The sequence below is a fragment of the Pseudopipra pipra genome, chromosome 16 (assembly GCF_036250125.1).
Source record: "Pseudopipra pipra isolate bDixPip1 chromosome 16, bDixPip1.hap1, whole genome shotgun sequence".
Classification (NCBI taxonomy): domain Eukaryota; kingdom Metazoa; phylum Chordata; class Aves; order Passeriformes; family Pipridae; genus Pseudopipra; species Pseudopipra pipra.
This window is the reverse complement of record NC_087564.1, coordinates 11,064,470-11,088,158: the sequence shown is the minus strand read 5'-3', so window position 1 is coordinate 11,088,158 and position 23,689 is coordinate 11,064,470. Positions and strand designations below refer to the sequence as shown.

The following is a 23,689-nucleotide window of genomic DNA, read 5'->3' as shown; positions in this document are numbered from 1 at the left end:
GCTCACTCTCCCCCAGAGCATTAGATTGCTCTCTTTTGAGTTCACGTTACTTTTGGAGGGGGTAGAGCAGGAACAGTTCTGCCCTCTCGGAAGCCCAAGGTAAAAGTATTCTTCATGGAGTTGATATGTGGTTTGCTCCCCTGTCCCTCCCTGCCTTCCCTGGAGAAGACTCCATCCCACTGCCACCACTCCTCAAAAGTGGCATTGCCAGCAGGTGATGCTTTGGGAGGGCAACAGGTGAGAGGCTCAGGATCAAAGGCACTAAGCAGAGGGCCAGCACCAGCGTGAGGGAAGCTGTGGTGGCAGCCTTTGATTCAGGTTCTACAAGCAAGAGTAAAGAAGTGAGACTGTCCCTAGGGCTGACTCACAGCCCATAGCTGAGCACAAAGGGAGAGCAATTTGCCCTGGAGGTATGGAGAGTCTCCTGTTGAGCTGGTTTTTACTAGGTTGAGAGTATGCAGAACCCCTCATCCCTGAGATACATCTGACATTATAATATTCATTGTCACTCTGGGCTCAGGATCAACCTTTCATGGCATTTTCATTTCTGTATACTGCAAAGTTGGGTGCCAAACATAGGAAATGTAATGAAGACGTGGGATTAAAACTTTATTGGGTTCCCATGAAGGGAGAAACAAACAATATGATAAAGCACATGATAAGAAAATGCATATGTAGAAGCGGGAAGTCACAGGCAGATAAATGGATGAAAAACTGTGTGAGCTATACATCAGCTGGGATAAGATTGTGGAATATGATGGCAGACAAGAGTGCTACAGATAGGGACATCAGAGCTACAGATAGCCAGACAGAGCTTCAGAGGAAAGGAAGTCAACCAAAACCAGCTCTCATTTAATCCCTGATCCCAACTGTCTGTGCATGTGTGTGTGCAAAATGAGCACTGTGAAATTAGATGCCATTTGCAGGAAAATTGCATGGCTGGTTCCAAAGGCCAGACCATCCCAAACACTGGAATGACTGCTGACATGGGCAGGAGGCCTGAAGCGAGGAACAGTCTTTGCTCCTATTTAACAAGGTCAGGAAAGACAGAGATGCATAAAACTAGTGATGGGTATAGTTTATTTTTCTGTATTATTAGCATCTTATGATGGGATGCTGGTGCAAATCTCACGTGGCCTTGTGATTTAAATTGCAACTTAGAAATGTGGTTCCTGTTTCATTCAGACTGTGAAGCAGTGTTGAGCTTGGTGGTAGCAGCACTTCCTCATCTGGAAAGGTTTGCAGACTCTGGGCATCTTCCAGGATGCTATTCCAGGGCAGAAATAACTTTGTCCTCAAGTCACATGAATTGGTCTGTTTTTTTACTCTTAGTGTTTGACTTGGCTGCCTGATGGGCAAAATCCTAGCGGGATTTTGTCAGAAGCTAAAAGTTCAGGAAGTACCTATGGATAGTTCAGCTGTGTGACCCACGGTGTATTTCTGTGGCCTCCAGCAAACCATGGTGTCACTTTCCTCAGGATTTTGGGCAGATTTCTGTGACATTATGAACTGTGGGAGCCTGGGTGTTACACCCTCATGGCTGCATCCCCGTCACCAGGCCAGCTGGTGGGTCCCTTCATCGGCTCCATGCACAGTCTGTCTTGAGAAGTGGGGTGTGATTGTCAGCACCATCACGGCTTGTAATTGATCCCACACAGCCCCAAAGCACAGGAGCAAAGAGCAACCTATGGGGTGGATGGAGCAGTGGAGTGGGAGTGGATGGAGACAATGGGAAGGGGACGTGAAAGAGGGTGATGTGGCAGGACGGGGGGATGGCGAGTTTGAGCAAAGCTGGGTCTACACAGCCTCCCAGTTTTTGGGGTGCTCTTGAACAAGGCTGTGGTTATTCACGCAGGACAGCACAGGTCGCCTGAGGCTGAGGCCTCAATGTGAAAGTTGTTTGGGGGACAGTAAGGTCCAAGTCAGACTCTGAAACTCCTGGCTGGGGTCGAAAAGTAAATGTCTGAAGCAACCCTACAAAGAAGACAAACAGCTCCATCTTGGCCAGGCTTTCTCCAATGCAGTTCCTTCGCCCTGCAGAGGAAAGCAAACAGTTAACCTGATGGAAAAATCAAACTGGAATGTTTGCCATGGACACATTAGCATCTGAGATGTTGCAATGGGAGCAAGAGTGAAACCTTGAAATGCACTAAACCATTTTGGAATAGAGGAGCCTGTGCTGTTAAAGATAGCTGGCACAGTGTGCCTGCCTAGTCTTTTGTCACACAGCCACCTGCAGCAGCAGGGCACAGCCATGTGACGGGGTTATTACACATTAATGGTGTACCCTTTCCTCTCCTTAGCTCTTCCAACACTCTCAGCATCTTTAACCCTTTCTCTTTGAGAAGGGCTTTGAAAAGCCTGATAGATAAATGCCACCTCCTTCCAAAGTGGAATGGTTTGAAACTCACTTTTCCTGTGGAATTTATCCTAACGTTCCACTTATTTAAATGAGTGTGTTTCTTCTTTCCTACCCCTCTTTGTACTAGATTCAGTGGTTGGAGAGCTGGGCTCTGAAAGCATCCATTTGCCCAGATGCAGAATTGTTGGTTGCTTGCTTATTGACCGAGTTAAGGACCATGAAACCTCTTAAGTGTATATTGTAATGAAGTGGTCCTGCCATAGCCTCAGCTCTGTGTGCAGGTCAGCCCTTTAGTTACCTGTGGAGAAGGGCAGGAAAGCTCCTTTCTTTACAAAATTCCCTTCAGCATCAAGAAAGTGGTTGGGGTTGAACTCATGTGGTGTCTCCCACTGTGTCTTATCCAGCAGCACTGAGGTAAGTGACGGGATTACAATTATACCCTGAAAGAAAGGTACACAAATGAATAAAAGAAAACAAAGTACTCTGTTTTGGTTCATTTTTGTCACACAGACTTCGTTGTCCCAGATTTGTTCCAGCTGGAATAGGTGGAGACCCCTGAGGGTTTTATCCTATCACCCAGTAGAGAGAGATCAGTGAGATTTTCTCACCAGTGCCAAGGATTGAAACCAAACCCCATGTGAAAACCTCAAGTAGAAGGTAAGATCCTACAAATTCTCTGGCAGCTACTTCACTGTGCAGATGGCAGCAAGGAGGTAAACCAGGGTCACTCATGGAGTAAGTCCTGAGTATGAGAGGGAATGGTTTGAGTCCTATGATACCAGTCTCTCTGGATACAAAATAGAAACTCTTCTGGGGATGATTTTGGACTCTATCCTATAATTGCCTATAAAGAAACCATTCTCTAGTGACACTGGCAAATCTGAGGAGGGTGTTTTGTTCCTGGGATGGAGCAGGTACCTACCTTGGGGAGGAAGTAGCCCCTGAAGTGAGTATCAACAGCAGTGCACCGTGGAACGTGGGGCAGGAGGGTGATAAACCTCTGCACTTCGTGTAGCACCGCGTTTGTGTATGGCATGTTCTTCCTGTCCTCATACGTGGCCCAGCTTCCAGCTTTGACTGTTCTCCCAATCTCCTCCTGTACCTTTGCTGGAAGGAAAAAACAAAAGGGATGTTTGTCTCAGGAAGGAAGCCAACTCCCTCCTTGGATTTGGTTTTGGGACTCTATTATTCCAGAGTTTGGAGGGAGAGGATTCTCAAAGCATCAGTGTGGGTTTCCCTGCTCTGTGTCTAGTTCAGGCACATGGATGGGTTGTTTCCTCAGCATCATACTTTGGTCTCCACTCATCCTCTCTCCTAGCAAGAGACTAGCAAAGGGACTATTTTGTGACCTATATCAGCATCTGGTTACATCAGTTCATCACAATGAAGAGGCAGGATTCAGCTCTTAAGGCAAAAGAGCTTCTGTGGATCTGAGGCCAGGCCTCTCCCTTCCCCATTTCAGCCTTGCCATGGATGGAGTGTAGGTAAAAGTTGCTCACTTTGAATCTCTGGGTATTTCATCATGAGCAGGATGGACCACTGGAGCGTGGTGGCTATGGTCTCTGTTCCTGCCATGACCAGGTCGAGGATGGATGCCATTAAGTTGTCATCATGGAAGAGGCTGTCTTTCTTGTTTTTCTCCTTGAAAAACACAAGAGGTAAGAAAGGTCTTAAAAACATCAGTCTTAGTATTCAGCAAGCTGAGGGAATACTGCAGAGCCTACAAGACTGCTCAGTATGGCCTCGTGTTTGTGAACTGGGTGCTAAGATAGTATACCTGATCTTGAATGCACAGCACTCACCAAAGATGGGAGCACCACAGATGGAAAGTTTGGAGTGGGGTTTGGGTTCAATATCCATCTCCACCCAGAAGCAGGAAAAAGCCCAGAGCCAGGTGCTGTTCACAGGCTCAGCCTTGCAGGTTTGGAAAGAGCCCTGTACAGAAGGAGATTCAGCTAATCCTACCTTTGAGGGACTACTCCTGCCCAGGGGCAGGTTTGAATCCCCAACAATGTCCAAAATCACCTTGCAGGCCATTTTTTGCCTGGCCTTTAGAATTGTGCTAACTTTTCCTCCACAGAACTGAGTAGAATACTTAGTGCCTAAGGTCAGCCTGGATCCAGATGGAAAGAAGAAAAAAACCCAGAGCCCAAGTATTTTGTGTTGAATGAAATCAACTGATGCGTGAAACTGCCAAATCTCTACTAAGTAAGATGCAGGGCAGGGTTAGGACTTGTACTGATGATTTATCATTCAAGTACTTTAAGCAGATCATTTATCTTAGAGCAACAGTATCAACGATTAATTGATTTGTTGTCGTAAAAAGAAAGGCAGCGTCAGCTTTCATGTGAATTCATGCATTTTCTACTAGGAACAAGAAGCTCACATTATTAGTGCTGCTATTTCAGGAGTGCACTGAGACTGTAGCTTTGGTATCTTAATTTTGATAGAAAAATCCCTCCAGTAAAATGCACCAACTATAAGAGACTGACACCTGATTTCAACACCACTAGAATAACAGCATGGATTTCAACAGATGTACATGACATGGCTGAAATCAAGACTTAGCAACTGTTTTAGCTAGAAAATCCAAAGGAGACATTAGAAACAGTCAATAGAGCTAAGCAGTCAAATACCTCTTGTTGCTTGAATATCAGTGCATCGATGTAGCTTCTCACACTGTTCTCATTGATATCCTCCCTGCTCGCCTTCATGTATTGCCTTAAAATGGCACGAACATCTTCTATTTTCTTAAGCATAATCTTGTGGGTTTTGAAAAGAAATCCAAGGAATGGGTAGAAATTGAAATACTAACGGGGAATTAAAAAAGAGAAACATTAGGCCTGCAGAAATATCACACAGAATCACAGAATATTTGGAGTTGGAAGGGACCCACAAGGATCATTGAGTGCAGCTCTTAAGTGAATGGCCAGTAGAGAGATCGAACCCATGACCTCAGTAGGTGCTAAAACAGCTTCTTCCCAAGGCACAACATATCAGTTGAATTTTGTCTTCAGTAGCAATATCTCAGCATCCCAGGGACTTCCTGGGCAGATTTTCAATAGGGAGAGCTTTGCAACCATTTGAGTCTTTATTTAGTATGACCAAATTTTAAGCACTTGTGCTGTTCTGTGGGAACAGATCGTCTGCTGGTAACAGCCTGGTCAGCCTCCCAACAGAGTTGGGGCTGCAGTGTGCCAGGCCACCAGCCAGATTAGTCAGTATGGGACTAGTTAGTTTTTTCCAGCATCAGTTGTGGAAGATCAGCCTGGATAGTTTGAAGATAAGCCAACTTTTCCTGGCACTCTCTAAGGAAGCATTTTTAATGCAATCCGTGAAGTGTCACTCACCTAAACATCAACACTGAATGTGCCTATAGAAAATGCAGGAAAGAAAGCCTAGATGGTTCAATTATGTTGAAACCCCCTCAAAAAATAATCTCTGGAGCTAAAGTAACCATAGTTCAGTTCTTATTTTAGCTCCACATGGATGTGCAGGATCAAAAGGAAAGTAGCAAAGGGGAATCTGGCAGCACATTTATGGTGACCGAGGTGGCACATGGAGAACTGTCACATTTTAGGTTTAATGGCTGGTTCTGAACATTTGAAAACTGCTGAAGCAAATCCTATGGTTTGTGTAGCTCACAGGCGTGATGTGCAAGTGTAAAAAATTGTTAATCTGTGGGACAGGTCACTTACGTTTAAATATGGAGATCCCAGAAGAATCATGACTTCATCTATGAGTCTTAAGAGAGTGAGAAATGTTGGGTCCTTATAGTCAAACCTGTCCCCAAACAGCATGACAAAGGTGACGTTGATGGGAGCACAGTTGAAGGACGGCAGGGTAAAAGGTTCCCCTGCAACGGGAGGAGGACGGGAATGCTGTGAGATGTCGAGCAGCTGTGACACGTATGAGGCTGTACAGCTGTACAGTGATGGTTTCCAGCTCACCTTTGAAGGATTTGATCCTCTCAATGAGGAAGTGAAGCTCCTCAAAAATTCTCCCTTCTATCATCTGCTTCCCCATGCCGAGGTTGCGCATGCTGGACACGGTGAACCTCCGAGTTGTTCTCCACAGCTCCCCGATGGAGAAGAACAGACCTGGAGAGGCCGTGAGACATGGTGCTGGGCTCAGGCACGGAGGAGCCCCACCACACCAAACAAAACAGGGCTGGATGAGGCAGGATCTCCACAAGTGTTTCTGCTGCCCAGTTTCCCATGGATTTAAGGACTAAGGGTCTCTCATTTCTATGGGCCCCATCCCTATATCCTCTCAGCTGCATTCTCCCAGTCTCACTGAGCCTGTCGTTTGAGGAAAACAAGCTCCCTCCCAAGCCAGTTACCTCAGCCCTCTCCTGCGTGGCAGATAAGCAGGGATGGCTTTCAGACCAGTACAGGTTGGCTGTAGAGCTGGAGGGAGATGTTGGTTTAAGTCAATCATGCAACCTTTCCGACCCCACTGTTTACAGGTCTAAGGCCTCAAGCAACAACCTGGTATCTCTGAAGCTTCTCCCTTTGTTCTATTCCAGTCATAAAGGTGTTTTATCTATACAGGATAGAATAATTTAGTCTTCTCAACCCTGGTCAGTGCTAAACTGTTTTACTGAGATTCCCAGCAATGCTGTATTTTCAGCAGTGGCAAAAATACTGATATTTTTGTGGAGGTTTCTGAGCTCATGCTTCGATGATCACTAAAACCTTCAAGCAGGGATGGGTATTTCATCCCGTCAGAGTGCTGTAAAGAAAAAAATGGGTGAATAATCAAAAAACTATCTCAGATTGTGTCAGTTGAAAAGCTGGATTCCAGCCCTTCACGTCTTCATCTTGGCTGTGAGATTTTTATATGTGTTTGCTTTTTCTAGAGCAATCTCCGTTTTAAAACAGTGTAGTTTTAATTTGGAAAGCAAAACTTTTTTCTCTAAAAATCTCAAAGCGAATTTCTAAACTTCAATTTCTAATTTTTCTCTAATTTCATCTGGATCATTCCTTTTCTGAGAACAGCTTCACAGACAACAAATTGGCATTTTCTGGAGAAAAAATGTTTCATGGGGAAAATTTGTGACCGTTGTTACTTAACAATGAGAACTTCCATCTTTGGGTCACCTCTAAGTGCCTCAGACTTGGGCTGAGAAGATAAGTGTGGAAGGACTTATGGTGCAATACTGTCAGTCTCCCACAGGGATATTTTACATGTAAATTAGCTCTAAAAAATACTTTTCTCTCCATCGATTCCTTTTATATATGTAGCAATAAATTCATCTATTGATATTATGGCTGGGTAATTTTATTTCTAATTCTAATCCCAACTTCAGCCTGTGACCAGCATACAAAGCTTCATTTTGGGTTTAAATCTAAAGCCTCAGGTGAAGCAGAGGATGAACAAGGCAAAATGTCCTCTGAAATACTCAGGGATGTAGAGTTGCCTTGGAAAAATTATGGGATTGTTTGTGGGGGTGAATTTCCAGCCTCAGTCTATTGTTTCTGCCCGAACTTACTTCATGTTCATGCATCCAAGAGCCTTTGTGGGAAGGCAAAGTTGTGGGGACTGATAGTGTCCAAAATTGAGGCACCTGGCAGTGGGAGAAAGGGAAAAACCCTACAGCTCCAAACAGCCAAACCACTTAGTCCAAAGTCCCCTGAAAACATGAGGAAGGTTCATAAACGTGGTGGTGGCAGTGAACTGCTCACATCAACACCTTATGGAAATTAACCCCAGAATCACCACAGTGCCTTTAAAAATCCCACTCCTCACCCTTGAACTTTTAGGATACGGATCAGCTGCAAGTGCATTAGCAAAAATGATGGAAAGCCAGGAGTCACTGAGCGCAAGTGAGGAAAGCCAAATGTCTTCTGTCAGCTTGGCTTCAGAAGGGCCCAAGGGGGATGTTTAAAAGCCAGGCTCCGGGGATGCACAGCTAGGCTGGCACTAAGCGATGGTGTCGTCCCTCCCACCCACCCCCATCATTGCTCTAGTACCGTTTCCGTTCTGAATTTGGTCAAATATTGGGATGGATGGTCTGTCTACAAACTCCTCTGTGTAGTTCACAAGCGCCTCCCGCACAACTTCGTACCCGGTCAGGACCACAACTTTCTGGAACCCAAAGTGGAGGGTGAAGATGGGGCCGTATTTTTCCGCAAGCTGAAAAAGAGGCGAGCTGTGATGGTCAGGAAGGGAGGGAGCGTGCATGCAGCAAGCACCTGTTGCTTTTTGAAAGGACATATTCCATCCTGGCATCCTGCTGGGAATGGCTGCAGAGCCGCTACCTGCAGAATGGCACCCATGAGCTGGAGCTCATCACGGTCAAACACCAGGCATCTCATACGGATGCCTTGCTGGCATCCATATGGAATTCAGGCCTCTTACCATGAAAGGACCCCCACCCCATCAGTTCATTATTAATCTGTTTTTGCTGTTAAGGAGGAAATAAATTAAAAACAATAAAACCCACCTAAAGACTGGACCACAAATGGCAACAAAAGTTGGCAAACCGGAGAAAGATGAAAAGAGAGAAGACAATTCAGTACAAATAATGATGCTGTTGCACAGGAAAATTCTGGTAGCACTCCTGCACCCCTGCTAGTAGACCAGAGAAGCTGTGTATCTCCTCGGCACTGCACTGGGGACTGTGGGCGGATTGCTCCTGCCCATGTCTAGCCCATCACTGCCTCTGTATCTTGCTTCCTGGCAACCTGAAAACAGCACTTGAGGACAGCCAAGAAGAGTTTGGGCTGAGCTGAAGCAAGGTGATGGGAAGCTACAGTTCAAATCTGCTGCCTAAACAAACACAAGGTGTATATGTGCAGCCTTAGCCTGTGCTGGGCCACCGGCAGCTTTCGCAGGGAAGAGGGGACACCCATCAGTGCCCAACCAACACACACCAGCCGGTGCCTGCTGCTCAGTGCAATCACCATTTTTTGCTCTCTGTGGGGTGAGATGGAGGGATAACCCCTCTGGAGTAATCCCAAAGCAAAGGCAAATACAGGCAATACCAAATACTGAGTAGCAAGGGACAAAAGCGTGCGGAGGTGATTCTGAACCACCATTCCAAGGCTGCAGCAGCATCTGCCCAGCCCTGCTGGGTAAACTGACCCCAACCCTGACACTGCCCATAACAACACCAGGTGCTGGGGCCTCACCCCATGGCAGCACTAACCCCCCGAGGTCTGCTCCCACAACACAGCCCGTGTTTGCTGAGCACCAGTGTGACGGGAGCCGTGAACCGGCGCTGTCTGTTTGCTCACTCTCTCCGTGACCCTGGCGCGGGTCGGTCCCCGCGGGTGCCGTCTGCTAAAGCCGGGCTCGGCACCCACAGATCCGCCCCGGGCTGTGCCAGCCTCGTCTTGCACCGAAGGACACTTTACCACCGTAAGTGGGGTAAGTTGTCATAATTACAGGTTAGTAGAAGAGCTTACAGGCTATTCATTCCGGTTCCTTAGCGTAACTTTCCCATCCCTCTCCTGTACTGCCATCCAGATTTTAACGCGTATCCAATTCATCAAGGGGGTTTTGCAGTGGAGCGTCTGGATCTGGCCCTCTCCTCAGCAGTTTTGGGGTCACTGCATTGTGGAATTCCTCTTGCCAGATCTCCAGGGCGTACGGGAGGGAAGCAATTTCATTTCACGTTAGTTATGTCCTAACACTTTAAAAGATTTCTGGGTGTCCAAGCTGTCAAATTAATATTTCAAATCCCACAAGCATTATAGACTTCATGTACATCATCACAATTACATGAAGAAATCCCATATTACCCAGAGGTCTTTTTTTAATGGTTGATTGCTCCTAAATTACATTGCATCAACAAAGAATTGACTAGAAGAAGCCCAGAAAGATATTATAAAGCAATTTTCACACCTTTACAATTTAGTTTGAATTTAAAAAGACAAAAAAGTTCTCACTGATACATCCCAGGCAGCTTTAAAATCTGTGAGGGTCTGGGTTAGGGGGTTTTTGTCCTACCTTCATTAGTGATTTATCTTGCCTTCTAAGATCCACCAAGTGCAGGTTACCAATGATCGGAAGAGGAGTTGGACCAGGAGGTAATTTGAAAGTTGAATTTTTATAGCCATTTGAAAAATAGACTATGGCTAATAATACTGTTGCACAGAGCAGACAAATTAATATAGGATCAGAGAGAAACGAAATTAAAAAAGACATTTTTTTTTGTAATAATCTGTTTTTTGGGGGTTATAAGCAATAAAAATGCAGTGGCACTGTTCAGTTTCTGCCAGCTGGCTTTCTGTTTGCTCTCTGCGATTGCTACAAGCACTCGATTCTTATTAAGGTTTGTAGAGTACCTAAATAAATACTGCATACTCCACCCTCTTTAAACACCTCAGAGAATGTGGTCTAAGCAGTTTGCAAAGCCTGTCCAGAAGTAAAGAGAGTTTCAAATTACAAACCCATGCATGTGTGTGCAAGAACATATACATGGGAAAAGGTGCTTGGCATTCCTCTATAACCTCCTCCTCCCTGAGACCTCAAGGTCCTTCATTAGCAGTACTATGACCCTCCAAGCACTCTGCTGACACAAGGAAATATAAAGGTTTTTATGAATCCTATTAGAACCTCCAGATTCAGATTGAGATAGGATTTGAGATCTCTGTGTTACTAGAGAGAAAAAATAGTATTGTTATGGGAGACTTTGGCTTTCTTGATGTCAAGTGGAGATCAAAGGTTGTTAATAATGGTAAAGCCCATGTATCCCTGGGGGCTTGTAGCCCATAAATTTCTTCATAAAGTCAGCTCTGAACTGCCCAGAAGGGATGTGATTTCAGACTTTGTGTCTGAAGCAGAGGACATGTAATAGCTGGCCATGGAAAATTAGCTTGGATCAAGTGATCATGAGTGGATTCATGAGTGGAATGGAAAGACAAAATTAGATTTGAAGCTTCTGGGAGGACTCTTCATTTTGTAAGAGCAGCTTCTAAGAGATAGAGGGAAGATATTGGGGAAGTTAATGAAGCCAGCTGACCTGACAGGCTCCGGAAGGGGAACAAGACAGGAGAATGGAATGATTTTAAGTCAAAGATGCTAAATACCTGGAGCTTGTATGCCTCATAAAGGTTTAAATCTTGTAGAAAATAACTGAAATCTACCTGTTTGAATAGTGGTTTTCAGGAGGAAGTTGGAAATAAACAGCCAAAGGAATAAGATTGTTCAGGGAAGAATGAGCTCTCTTACATGATGAGGAAGCACAAGGCTAAAGGTACGTTTGTCCAAAGGTTAGACAATATAAAGGCCATTATTCAGCAAATATGGTCCCTCAGCCTTCCAAATGCAAAGAAGACAGGGAAGGAAGAGGACCTGATCCAGAGTGGGACATAGCTATGGTGAGTAGGGTCCCAGAGCAAACGGTGCTGTGTTGCACACTGGAGCTCTCTGTGTGGTGTGGAGATGTTACAGCACAACAGCCACCCAGAAGCAGAAGCAGCGAGTGTGTCACAACATTTCTGGGATTTATTTTTTTATTAGTTTCCAAGAAATGGGCTGGAGGCAACGGTTTCCCCCAGAGCATGCCTAGGATGACTCAACCCTGCCTGCTTCAGTGAGCGAAGAGGCAGAGGGGCTGTAAAGACAGGCAGGAAAGATCAGGCTGGCACAGGACACAGAACGTGGGCACTGTGATGAGAACTTGCACATGCTCTGCACTCTGGGCAAAATGCTTGTTCCTGCAGGGTTTTCTCTGATTGGAAGCACCCTGTAGTGCAAAAGCTACGTGTTGCTGGTGCTCTCCTGGTATTTCATCCTTGCCCTGGGAACCTCTGAAATCCTAAAAAGGTCTTTCAGAGACTTAAATTATCTCTGAAAAGCCAAGGGGAGTGTATTGTGGGTTTTTTTTCAAACCAGGCTCTGAGTGCAATGCATTAAAATGACAAAGGTAAGTAAAACTCTTGCGATGACAAGAAATTCCTGTCTCAATAATGTGTCTGGTACGTGTTTCGCTCTGGAGCTGCGCTGCTACGTGCTGCCCTGCCTGAGCACACAGAGCCGAGCATGGAACACCTGCCAGGCGCTGACACTGCTCCGGGTGCATTCCTGGGGCAGCCGGGCCCCTCGGGGTGCTCCTGGCCGGGTTGTCCTCCATCCCTTTTGCCCACGTGGCACTCTGCCACCCCATGTGAACCGGGTGGTGCTGGTGAGGACGTGGAGCACGGGGCATCGGCCTCCTGAAGTGCAACCACTGCACTGCCAGACAGCCAGCCTGGGGAGAGACAGCCGGTGAAACACCAGCCCTACGTCCTTTAACTTAAATCCTCCCAGATTTCTATGCCTCTCCTGCCAGTCCCATTCTTGACCAGCAGTGCACCCAGGACTGCAGGCTCAGATAACTCCTGATGGCTTTTACTGTGATGAGTTCCTTGTAAGCAAGGGCAAGGGACACAGGGACCACTGTAAGGGGCCACATCATAGAGCCATGCAGACCCACATCCTGACTCACACAACAGTTGTGATTTTCTGGAATTAAAATTCAATTATTTCCTTTGAGCTGTTTGTGGTTATGAGTATTGCTCACTCTTTGTGTTGCCAAACATGTCCTGGCTGCATGTGCTGCCCAAGGATCCCTGTGCTCACCTCTCTAGTGTGGGCGTATTAAAGGTGGTGCAGTCCAACTTTATCAGTTTGACCCAAAATCAACTTCATACTGTAACACCAGATAGATCAACAGAACAAAATATTTAATGATTAAGTGGGTGATAAGGTCAGGCTTGCAGTAGTCAGACTGCAAATAGAGCAACAGCAAAACAAACGTACACAAGCGCAGCGGTGAAGGCTTCCTTGTTGCACAGCTTGCCCAGCAGACTCCTTGAGCTGTAACCAGGAGCTGGCCCTGTGGTACAGCACGTGTACAAGTGCAATACCAGTACAAGTACAAGGTACAGTATAAATGTTAGAGTGCTGCCTTTAGTTGTGTGAACTAAAGCTAGTGAGAAGAGTCAGTGTCTTGGCCAGAGGCCACCCTACTTTGTCATCCCTTCATATTCTTTCTCCTTTCTTTCCTTCCATTTGCAGCACAGATCATCTTTAGGTGACAGCAACTTTAATTTTATGTTGTAGATTTGCTGTAACTGCCCCCTCAGTCTCTATAACTTTATTTCTCCCTTTTTTCGTTTCATCCTAACCTTCCTTTCTCACTTCCAAACCAACACAAAAGCATCTCTAGTGACTCACTTCTCCCTAACCCACGTGTGGTTTCCTGCCTATTTCACAGCACACAAAGCAGCCTCCTCTCCTGTACCTGCACCCCCATTCAGATTTCACTCATGTATCATGCTTCCCTCAATGAGTGTAGCCTTGTAGGTACAGCAACTTCTTCCTACTCCTAAGGGATGCTACATGAAATAAATCATCAATTGTAGTAATCAAACAGCTGCTCTAGGACAGCCACAGTCTCTGGGGTGTCCCCAGCTTTCCACAGAGATCCCCATACAACAAGTTAATGGTACAGGTAACCAAGTTGGTTACAAAGTCCAACCTGCTTCTCCTTCCAGACTCTATTATTAGTTCTACATCTGTTTTCACAAGGACAAGTGGAGAAGAGGGCTGAGCCTCTCCCAGCTCTCTGATGGAGTGTGGCAGTCCTGCTGCCCAGCCCCAGGCTGCATCGCTCTCCCACTGCCATGGACTTGTCGCTTTAGCCACACTGATTCAGAAACTCTTCACTTGCCATGGCTGGTCATTTTCTGACAGTTTAAGGATCTATGATGGCCCAGTAAGGGATTGGACAAGTGCCAGAGGCAGGATGAAGCCAGGAGAGGTGAGGGAGTGGTAGAAATTCCTTTCTTAGCAGCAGCAGAAAGCTGCTAAATTGGCCCCATCATAAATAGGCTGTTCAGCATGAAGTGCCTGGTGCGAGTTGGAATGAACCCACTTCCCAAACTACTTAGATGTTTTCGATAACTGTCCTGTGCCTGGGTCTTGGCATCAGCCCACGTTACACCCTCATGTCTGGGACTCTGTAATAAAGATAAGGCAGGTTGTATGGCACAATGGAAGCTCAGTCTGAGGCTCAGCTGAACAACCGTCCTGAGGAGATTTCCAGATCCATTAAGTGTCTGTTGTCTCCAGCTGGGCCATCAGTAATTAGCTCTGCTGTAGAGCTTGGACTTTGGGCTGAGAAATTCCCCTTGGAGGCTGTCAGGGGAGAGCCTCTGATGGGTTACATCTATAGAGGAGGCTTGAAGGCATTTCATTCTTTCAAACAGTCCTGAAAACAGCATCTCTGGTGTGCTGTTCTGGGAATGAATCACACTGCTTCTGAGAGCAGTATTCAGGGCTGTCTGAAGGGTTTGCATTAGAGACACCACAAGAACTGTTGGAGAGAGTAGCATGAATGAGAAAAATAGCAGTGCCTGGTGTCTTCCTTGCCCTAAAGCTCAGGTACAGATGGCTTTTCCCCCCTGTAACTAAACTTGCTTTCAAGCTCAAAGTGTTCACTACTCTACTGCCATGTTGTTTGATCATTCACAGGGCACAGCACAAACCAGGTGAGGCATGGGGTTCAAGGTAAAGCCGACATCAGCAGTGAGATCCAGGTCTGACTTATCCACTCCTGGAGGGGGACGAAAAACAAATTTGCGGAGCAAGCCCCCAAAAAAGAGGAACAGCTCCATTTTGGCCAGTCCTTCACCAAGGCAAGCCCTTCGTCCTGAAAACAACCAGGAGAGAAGTTAATCATCAGCACTGTAACTGTTAGTGTTGATCTCTGAGACCTAAACTGGAGATACAGTCTGTAAGAGCAGACTGCTGAGGTAGGAAATTTTCCTTTCCTTCTCTTTGTGTATTGAAGGTGCTACTGACTTAAGCTACACAGAGGGCTGTAGGTATATGAAATTATTCAGTGACTGTGAGTAAATCAGTGTCTCCCAGATCTCCTAAAGAACAGGGGGTTACCGACAGCAATGGTGGACAGAAAAAAATGACTAGAAATCCCTCATCTTCTGTTCTGTATCCCTGGCTTTCATACTTTCCTGAGTCTGGGGGAACTGCCATTAGCCTAGCCCCAGGTGATACACACACACAACCCCCTCTCACCTACAGAAAATGGAATAAATGCTTCTCTCCTAATGAAGTTCCCGTTGGCATCCAGGAAATGGGAAGGGTTGAACTGATCTGGGGTTTTCCAGTGTAACTCATCATTCAGAGCAGAGGTCAGCAGTGGAATAATCTCAGTACCCTGAAAGGGATCAAAGAAACACATGGAAGAGGAGATCACTCTCCTAGTTGAGCAAGACTGCTTTCTTGTTTCTAATGTGAAGAGGCAAGTAAGATTGAGCCATGACAAACAGAACTGGGGATGCTTCCCTGCCCCATTGTGGTTCTGCCTGTTATCAGTAGCTACTGTTTTATTTTTTGGACCACAAAACATTCCTTTCTTACAGAGTCAGATCTTTCAAGAAAGATGCTGAAGTAGATGCTCCACATTTGACATAAAAGATTCAAACCAGTGGGATTTAATTATGGTTATTCAAGATTCAAACAGCTGTAACAGACCACAGTCCATTGTATGCTGCAACAGTTATCCCGGATCCAAGACAAAGGGTCACATGAAAACATGTATCATGGTGTCTTTAATTATTTGTATTTTTCTTTGTCTGCTTTAAAGAAAAGTGTAAGGAATCTGTACAGCATAAGCTGCTGTCCTCAAAGCTCACCTTAGGAATCACATAGCCTCGGAAATTCACATCTCTGGGAGTTGATCGTGATACACCCATAGGGACAATATTGGCAAACCTTTGTATTTCATGTATCACTGCTTCTGTATAAGGCATTTTTTTCCGGTCCTCCAACTTAGGCAGCTCTCCTGGTTCAATGACACGGTTCATTTCTTCCTGAATCTTTCCTTGGAGGGAGGAAAGGATTAAGAAGCTGATAACAATCTTACCTTGCTACTGAAATGACTTCCAGTTTGGCGAAGATGAAGAAAAGGGAAAACTGTGATTATTTGGGAAGAGCAGAAGTGGGTAAGCCGGGGCATGGTATGGCTCTTTCAGGTTTGTAGTTGAGCCAAGGGAACTTGAACAGAGTCACTACAGTCCATCCCATGCCTGATTCTGACTACACACCTTTGTTACCCCATAACCTTCCACAGAAACCAGATCAGAATCAGCTCCTGAGGAGACCTTTAGTGACGTAAGCCCATAGCCTGCAGGCGAATAATCACAGGGGAGCTTTGCTGTAACTGTAGACTGCCCCTCAGCCTCTCCCACTTGGCTGGGCTGGTTTATTGCAATCCAGTTGAAAAAAAATTCCTTTACAAAGTCAACGGTTGTTATCACTCTCAGAGCACTCAGAATCATTACTTTAGGCAGCACTGAATGAGTTCCGCTCCCTTCCACAACCAAAGCCTTAAGCATACAACAAAGAATTGTACAAGAGACTTGTCAGCCTTACTCTGAATTTCTGGGTATTTCATCATCAGAAGGAGCCCCCAGCGCACAGTTGTAGATGTAGTTTCAGTCCCAGCAGCAAAGAGGTCCAAGGTTGAAAACATCAGGTTTCCATTGTCAAACATAGTGTGGGGTTTCTTTGACTCCTTCAAAACATTTGGGTAATGGCCGTAAGTTCTACAGCAAGTGACACCTATATGTGACTGTGTTGCCACCATTTTTATCTGCATTTTAGGCCTCTGACTCTAAACATGCTGGAAAACTATACATTTAGCATTTTAAAAATACGGCCTGTGCTGTGTGGAATTTGTCTGGTCCCAAGCATATGGGCAATACCCAGCTCTAGATATTAGTTGGAATTTATTTATTGCAATGCACTTTATAACTGTACCATTCTTGCAGGAAGGTTTGGGATGATCTCCTCTTTATGTGTGCTGAGTGGCAACTTATGTCACACACATAAGACATCATGACAACCTTTTAACCAGCAGTTTCAGTGGAGCCATGGAGTAAGTCCAGCACAGCTCACTGTGAGTATAAGGTTTGATATATCCTGCTCACTGCAGTCCTTCTGTCTCCACACGCTCCCAGTCCCTGACAGATGGCCAGTCCTAAGAATAAGTCATAGCTAAGAGAAGAGAAAGACTCTGAGACTCGGCTTTAAAGTACCTGTTGTTGCTTTACCAGAAAGGCATCAACAAAGCCTGTTAAGTCATTTTCATTAAGCTCCTCTTTGTGTTGCTGGAAGAGCTTCTGGAGGAAAGCGTTCAATTCGCTGATATTTTGTAGCACAGTCTTGGAAGCTCCAGAGAGAAATCCAAGGTATGGGTAGAAATTATATAACTGTGGAGCAAGAGAATTCTTACTGTTAATTGACTTTTTGAACACATACTGGTATCTCAAATCACACTGCTTGCCCTTTGTCCCATGCCCTGACATTTCAGGCTGTAATTCCCCCACATTCACATGTACTGTCTGAGCAGCAATGGATTCCTGCAGAAACAGAGTGTTCTGTTCTGTTATGCCTCTGCATGAGTCCTTGCCATGACTTTTGGGAGATTCACCAGTTTAAATCTTCTTTCAGGGCTTCCAGCTGTGTAGATGGTGGGACAGAGGGTTTCAGATGTGAAAGATTATGATGAGAGCATTGTACTTACTCCAGGGAAGGTCCCCAGGTGTGCCACACCCCTGTGGTAGCAGAAGGGACTTGAACTGGCCACCTTCACAGACAGACAACATTGCTCTGACCTGTGCTTGAGTGGTGCTTTTTGGGCTTAGCTAGTCTGGGGTTACAGGCAGACACAGACCTCAGTGTGGCTCACTCCACTGGTGGTCAAAGCAGAAGCTTTGTGTCAGGAAGGAACAGGTTTATATCAGGCTGTTAGCTTGCTAAGGTTGAACTTCAGTGGCCAAAATAAAAGAAAAAGAAGTTTGTCAAACTTGGTAGTAGGGGAAGCAGAACTAAGAGAGTTACTGAATGTGGAATACAAGGAGGCAGGTTTGAAATTGTGCTTCTGCTCTTCAAAGAGGGTAAAGTTGTTCCTTTTGTGAAGACTTTGGTGTTTTTTTCTTCTACTAATAAGCTTCACTGACTAAGCACAGGGGCCTGGGAATCTATGTGTTTCAGATACAGAACCACAGATGTGTTCTGTACAGGCTGGCTGGCTGATAATGTTCTTGTTTTCAAGAAGCAAGTTGCAGGAGGCCAGGAGAACAAATATGGACAACTTGATATCCCCAAAAAATCTGAAAGGTAAAACATAAAATAGAGCTCTTACCAGCACCATAGGGGAGCCCAACAGCTTAGCATTTTGATTTATCAGCTCCAGCAATGTTAGAAACACAGGATCATCATATTCAAACCTCTCTCCAAACAATATCGAGCAGATGACATTGGATACAGCACTGTTGAGTATCGTTTTCGTATCAAATGGTTTCCCTGTGTTTCAAGCAATTGAAAGAAAGGACACTGTGCTTTTTTTGGTCTGATTTCCTATAGAAATATAGTCCTGAGCTCCCAAAGAAAACTCATTCCCCACCCAGAATGCATAGCAAGGAACTCAGTTTCAGTGTTTTAAGGCCTCGGTTCAATAACCTACTGCAGCATATGCTGAACTTTAACCACGAGATACCATTTGCTCAGAGTTAAACTTTCATTAATTTTTATTGTTCTGCTAGACCTGTTTTCTGTCTCTGGAAGAAAGACTTGACACTCACCATGATAGGATTCAAAATATTTGATAAGGGAATTTACTTCCTCCAGGATTCGGATCTCCAGGGTTCTCTTTCCCATTCCGAAATCCCGCAGTGTGGACAAGGTAAATCTTCTCATAGTTTTCCATAGCTCTCCGTGGCTGAATGCTATGCCTAAAATAAAGATGTAACATCCTATGTCACCTGTTGTTCATAAACATTTTAAGGCTTTCTTACACACTGGTACCTCTTTCAGATCACAAAAATGGATCTGTATGATGGTGATACCCTCTGCTGTAAGAAGGTACTGAAAAAACTACAAAACCTACCCAATCAAAAGGTCAATTACCATTTCCTTGTGTCATTTTCCTAAATATGGGTATTTCTGCCCTCTCTCCAAATTCTTCAGCATGATTTAAAAGGGCGTCCTTGATGGTTTCATATCCAGCCAGTACCACGGCTTTCCTGGGTCCAAAATGCACGGTGAAGACGTTGCCATATGTCTTGGATAGCTGACAGGGTGAATAAATATGTTCATTCAAAACCAGATCTGGACTCAAACAGTAGTACCAGCCACCCTAGGTGGATTTTAGACCAAAAGGAGCCTCCTAGCCCTGCCTGAAGTCTCCAGGTGCTGCTGTAATTCAAGTAATGAGCAACAGCTATCGATTGCCAGCATCTCAGCTTTCACCCTGTTTGCACAACAAGGTGTCTGCTATCACTGCTCCTATCAGAGGAGTCAATAAAATGCCATTGCATTCCTGTGGTGTTCTGTAGTAACAGGCCAGTGCAGTGATACCACACTGGGAGGCTGTTTGGAGAATGCTGTGGCAGGCAGGCCTGTTTATTGTAATGCTGTTGACCTGAGGCAAGTGGGCGTGCACACACCTTTGAGGCTGAAGCCACAAACACTGCAAAAACAAAGCTAGACAATAACTCTTTCTTTCAGGACAGCACTTGTCTCCAATTATGGCAAGGTGCATAGCGTTGCAGTCATTGCAAAATTATTTGCTGGCCACCAGAAACTAGGAAGCCTGTTCTTGTAGATAATGTCACAGGAGCACTAGGCTTTTACAGCAAATTAAATATGGATCATCTGCTACACAGAAAGGTAGCTTTGACAAGCTAATCATTCACTTGGTATTTTAGACTTCATTTAAACACACTTCAAGCCACCAGCTCCAAATGTCTTCTTGTTTCTGATGTGCCTGGGTTACCATTTGCTATGCATTAGATACATTCCACAAATTGAATTTCAGATTAGAAGCAGCTCCTGTTATTACACCAGACAAATTGAATTTGTTTTCATCAAATGGTGGTTTGACGGCTTGGGAGATAACATTAGCACTGGTTCTTTCATCCCTGGCAGCTCACAGAGTGAGCAGAGCCAGGGGCAGGGAATCACAGCTGCCTCCGAGCCTTCCTTTGGTCATTTCTTTGCATTAGTGCTTCTTGGCATCCACTCCGTTTTTACTCAGAAACACAAGTATTGAATGTGGAAGGCCTGAAAGCCTAAATAAAGCTGCTTAGTAGATTACAGGAAACAAGTATGGTGCCATCACATGACATTTGTATTATAAAATCCCCCAGTACTGCCAAAAATAGTTGCTCTTTCATACTGACATCCTCAAACATGCCCAGGATCAGAAGGGAGCTCAGGACCAGAAGCCCATGACAACTGGTCTCTGCACTGTAAATCAGGGCAGATGAGCACTGCATGCCTGCTACAGGAATTCCATTCTTTTGCAGCCCAGAGTGTCCTTTTTTCTACAATGAACTGGAGGATTTCAGTGTCTGCACTGCCCTCTCACTGCAGATGTTCAAGTGGCTGAAGGAGTGCACTGTGGACTGTCTTTCCTCCATCACAGTGTCCAGTAAGCACACACAGGGCATGTGACAGGTCACTCACAGCACCTCAGCTGTCTCTACAGCAACCAGATGATATCTGAATTCACACTGACTTGTCCCCACCTCCCTATGGGAACACAGCAGACACTTTCGGAAACAAACATTGCCCCTGGCTTTAAAATATTTAAGGGGTTTTTTTCTTTCTTTTAAAAATAAAAGTATCCATGGAACTGTGTAAGAAAAAACAAACTTTTTAGCTAGACATATAAAAGCCACGTATCAAGTCCTTAATAACCCTGGGCAGTGTGTGTGTGCAGGGGAATGGCTGGGAAGGCAGAGTTGTGCTTTGGATTGCAGGGATATAATTAGCTTTGGAAATGTGTGCATAGGACCCCCTTCCCTCTGCTGTGGGGATGATACCCTTTCTTCCTTCCTTCCATCCATCCATCCATCCATCCTTCCTAGAGGTCTGGCTGCAGTGAGACATCTCTTGATGGTAAATAGTACTGATATGTCGGCAGACTGGCCCAAATTGAGTCTTCTGCCTGCAGCCTCTGAAGGGCTTGAAACACCAACAATATGGAGCTGATTGCAAGGGATGGGGATCTACACTGAAGTGCATAAAAAGAAAGGAGTGTGTGTATTATATTTATACATATAAATACATGTTTGTGTGTGTACACCTCCGAAGGTAAAGTCATTCTGCCAGTCGGCCTATATGCCAAATATCTCATTTCTGCCCTCTTTGCAAAGCAAACACAATTGCGTCTCCGTTTCTCTAGTTGCATTTCTCACTTTGGGAATTGCACATTTTCCCCCTCTCTGCTCATCCAGCCCCTACCTCTGTCAGCGACTGGAACGGCTTTTTCAGGTCCACCACGTTCAAGTTTCCGATCAGGGGAAGAGGCCGTGGCCCAGGAGGCAAACTGCAAACTGACTTCTTCGAGCTGGTGAGAAAGTAAAGGAGAGCAAACAGCCCTGCTGCCAAACAGAGCAGCGAGCTGGAGCCCACGTACTGCAGGAAACTCTGCATGGCCATGTCCAAATCCAAGTGTGGGCATGAGCGTCTTGGGGTCCCTTTATAGCCCTTCTGTCATTTCCTGAACACACCTTCTGGGGAAGCGGCTTTGTGCAGAGAAAAGGACTCTGTGGTCTTGTTAACATCCATTTAGACCAGATGTACTTCATTATGCTGACAAATAAACCACCCTGTTTTGTTCTGAACCATGGATTATCGTAATCAGGAGTTCATATTTCATCTATAACACTGGGACAAGGTGTTTGTTTTCCAGTGAAAATCTGTGTTATGGGCATGTTGTTCTCTGCATTATTTCAGGGGCAGAACTCAAGAACAGGACCCAAGCTGGATTGCTGCCATGGTGCCAGGTCACAGGACTCAGCTGGACCACTGGTGATGCAATGGAGGAAGCAGGACACAGGAAAGCCCACAATAACACATGGCCCAGAGTGCAGCTGGCAAGTAACCCTCAGGAAAGACAAGACTGACCATGGAGGAGTTGGAACGGTGGTTGCATAGAGATGTGCTAATTCAGGATTGCCAATGGGAGTCGATCTATTTACAGGTGACAGCTTTGATTCTCTTTGCTTTCCTGCCACCCCAGTGAAACCACCTCCTTGAGCAACACAGTGTTTTCATTGCTAGCACTGTTATTGATCTTTGTCCCAAAAATTCTCTCCCAGCAATCCCAAACCGCTCCTGAAACCACTTCAGTCATTATTTTGCAGTTTACTGTCCAGAGGACTGGGTGTCCATGTCTGGCTCTGTGTTTGGTGATGACTCTTTCTGTTTATGGGCAGATGCTTGTAATCCTCTAGGAGAAACCGTCCCCTCCAGGCAATCCTTCTGCCTAGATTGGAAAAGAGATCCCGAACCTTTGTAATCTGGGAGGAGCCAGGATCAGAGTGCAGCTGGCCAGGCAGAGGATGGAGGCTGCCTGGGCAGCTGTTGTAGAGGGGGTGCCAGGCAGGAGCAGCAGTTTTTTGGCCCTCCAGGTGCACTGAGTCATGTACCATGCCAGGGCAGGGGCCTGCAAGAGCCTGCGTGCCCGGGAGACAGCTCCCCAAGAGCCACCTACACCCTCTGCATCCTGGAGGGATGACAACAAAGCTGAAGTGATCATGAACAGTAGGCCACTGTTGAAATGGTAACTCTGGGGGAAAGAGTCAATTTGATGCTCTATCGCATATTCTCAGGTGGGGATATTTTGTTCCCCAGTTGCAGATTCTGTCAGATTACTGGGCTGGGCTGCTGTTCACCCCTTTAGAAATCTTTAGCTTTAATAATACTTTTGATAGAATTCTCCAAGGCTCCCGGGTGCAGGCTCCACTGATGGAAAAATGATGATTATTTATTAATAATAATAAAAGTACATTAGCTGAAGGCAAGGGGAATCAATAAACTCTAACTAAATTGACATGAAAAAGGTGCCTGCACATCTGCCTGTTCTCCAAGGCTTGTTATCAGGAGTGGAGTTTTTCACAAGGGGGAACTTTCCTGTGCAGGGTGGGCAAAGAAAAGAGGGCAATGGATGGTCGTGTCAGTCTCAAGATTTGCTGCAAAACTATGAGGTCTTTTTCTGCACTCTCTTCTCCCAGACATTTCCAAGAATATCAGATTCTTCTCTGAGAAAATGGTGTGACCACTGGGACTCCTGACACTCTGTAATACACAGTAAGAGGGAGGAAAAAACCCTACATGGGGCCAGTTGGGTACCAGTGGAGGAAATCTGTTGTTTCTGTTTACATACAGGTCTGTTGGAATGGAGCTTGCTGCTGCCATAGCAAGCAAAAGCACCTTCCCAAGGGCTTCCAATCTGTTTCAAGCTTCAGGTTGTACCTGGTGACAATATAGGGTGAAACCCTTTCTCAAACAGTGAGC

At 45.5% G+C, this 23,689-nt stretch overlaps 2 protein-coding genes and 1 long non-coding RNA gene across 5 annotated transcripts; 1 reads left to right on the top strand and 2 right to left on the bottom strand.

Moving 5' to 3' along the window:
• Nucleotides 1–1,063: 1,063 nt before the first annotated feature.
• Nucleotides 1,064–10,702, bottom strand: LOC135423148 (cytochrome P450 2W1-like). The gene is given in 10 exon segments (XM_064673100.1): nt 1,064–2,034; nt 2,661–2,802; nt 3,285–3,469; nt 3,862–4,003; nt 4,999–5,172; nt 6,061–6,218; nt 6,313–6,462; nt 8,338–8,500; nt 10,319–10,522; nt 10,524–10,702. Coding segments are annotated over 10 exon segments (1,659 nt in total). The 5' UTR covers nt 10,674–10,702; the 3' UTR covers nt 1,064–1,843.
• LOC135423158 (uncharacterized) lies at nt 2,784–22,014 on the top strand. Of its 3 annotated transcripts, none has more exons than XR_010434723.1 (6): nt 2,784–3,019; nt 3,893–11,567; nt 14,831–15,111; nt 16,155–16,323; nt 17,152–19,067; nt 19,199–22,014. It is a non-coding gene; the product is annotated as an uncharacterized LOC135423158 (long non-coding RNA). The 3 variants fall into 3 exon arrangements; XR_010434725.1 differs by lacking the exon at nt 2,784–3,019 and having other exon boundaries at nt 3,912–4,020; nt 6,440–11,567; XR_010434724.1 differs by lacking the exon at nt 2,784–3,019 and having other exon boundaries at nt 3,914–4,020; nt 6,160–11,567.
• On the bottom strand, nt 13,018–21,829 carry LOC135423157 (cytochrome P450 2K1-like). Its single transcript, XM_064673132.1, has 9 exons — nt 21,632–21,829; nt 19,292–19,454; nt 18,967–19,116; nt 18,528–18,688; nt 17,419–17,592; nt 16,754–16,895; nt 16,015–16,202; nt 15,395–15,536; nt 13,018–15,008 (listed from the first exon to the last, which is right to left on the bottom strand). Exons 1-9 carry the CDS (start codon nt 21,827–21,829, stop codon nt 14,821–14,823), a joined length of 1,506 nt encoding a protein of 501 aa, XP_064529202.1. The 3' UTR covers nt 13,018–14,820.
• Nucleotides 22,015–23,689: the final 1,675 nt, after the last annotated feature.

Coding starts and splice junctions, on each gene's coding strand:
- LOC135423157 (XM_064673132.1), bottom strand. CDS start 21,829: ATGGCCATGCAGAGTTTCCTGCAGTACGTGGGCTCCAGCTCGCTGCTC. Junction 18,689..18,966: donor ATATTTTGAATCCTATCATG/GTGAGTGTCAAG, acceptor CTTGAAACACAG/GGAAACCATTTGATACGAAA. Junction 16,896..17,418: donor TTCTGGTAAAGCAACAACAG/GTACTTTAAAGC, acceptor AATGTTTTGAAG/GAGTCAAAGAAACCCCACAC.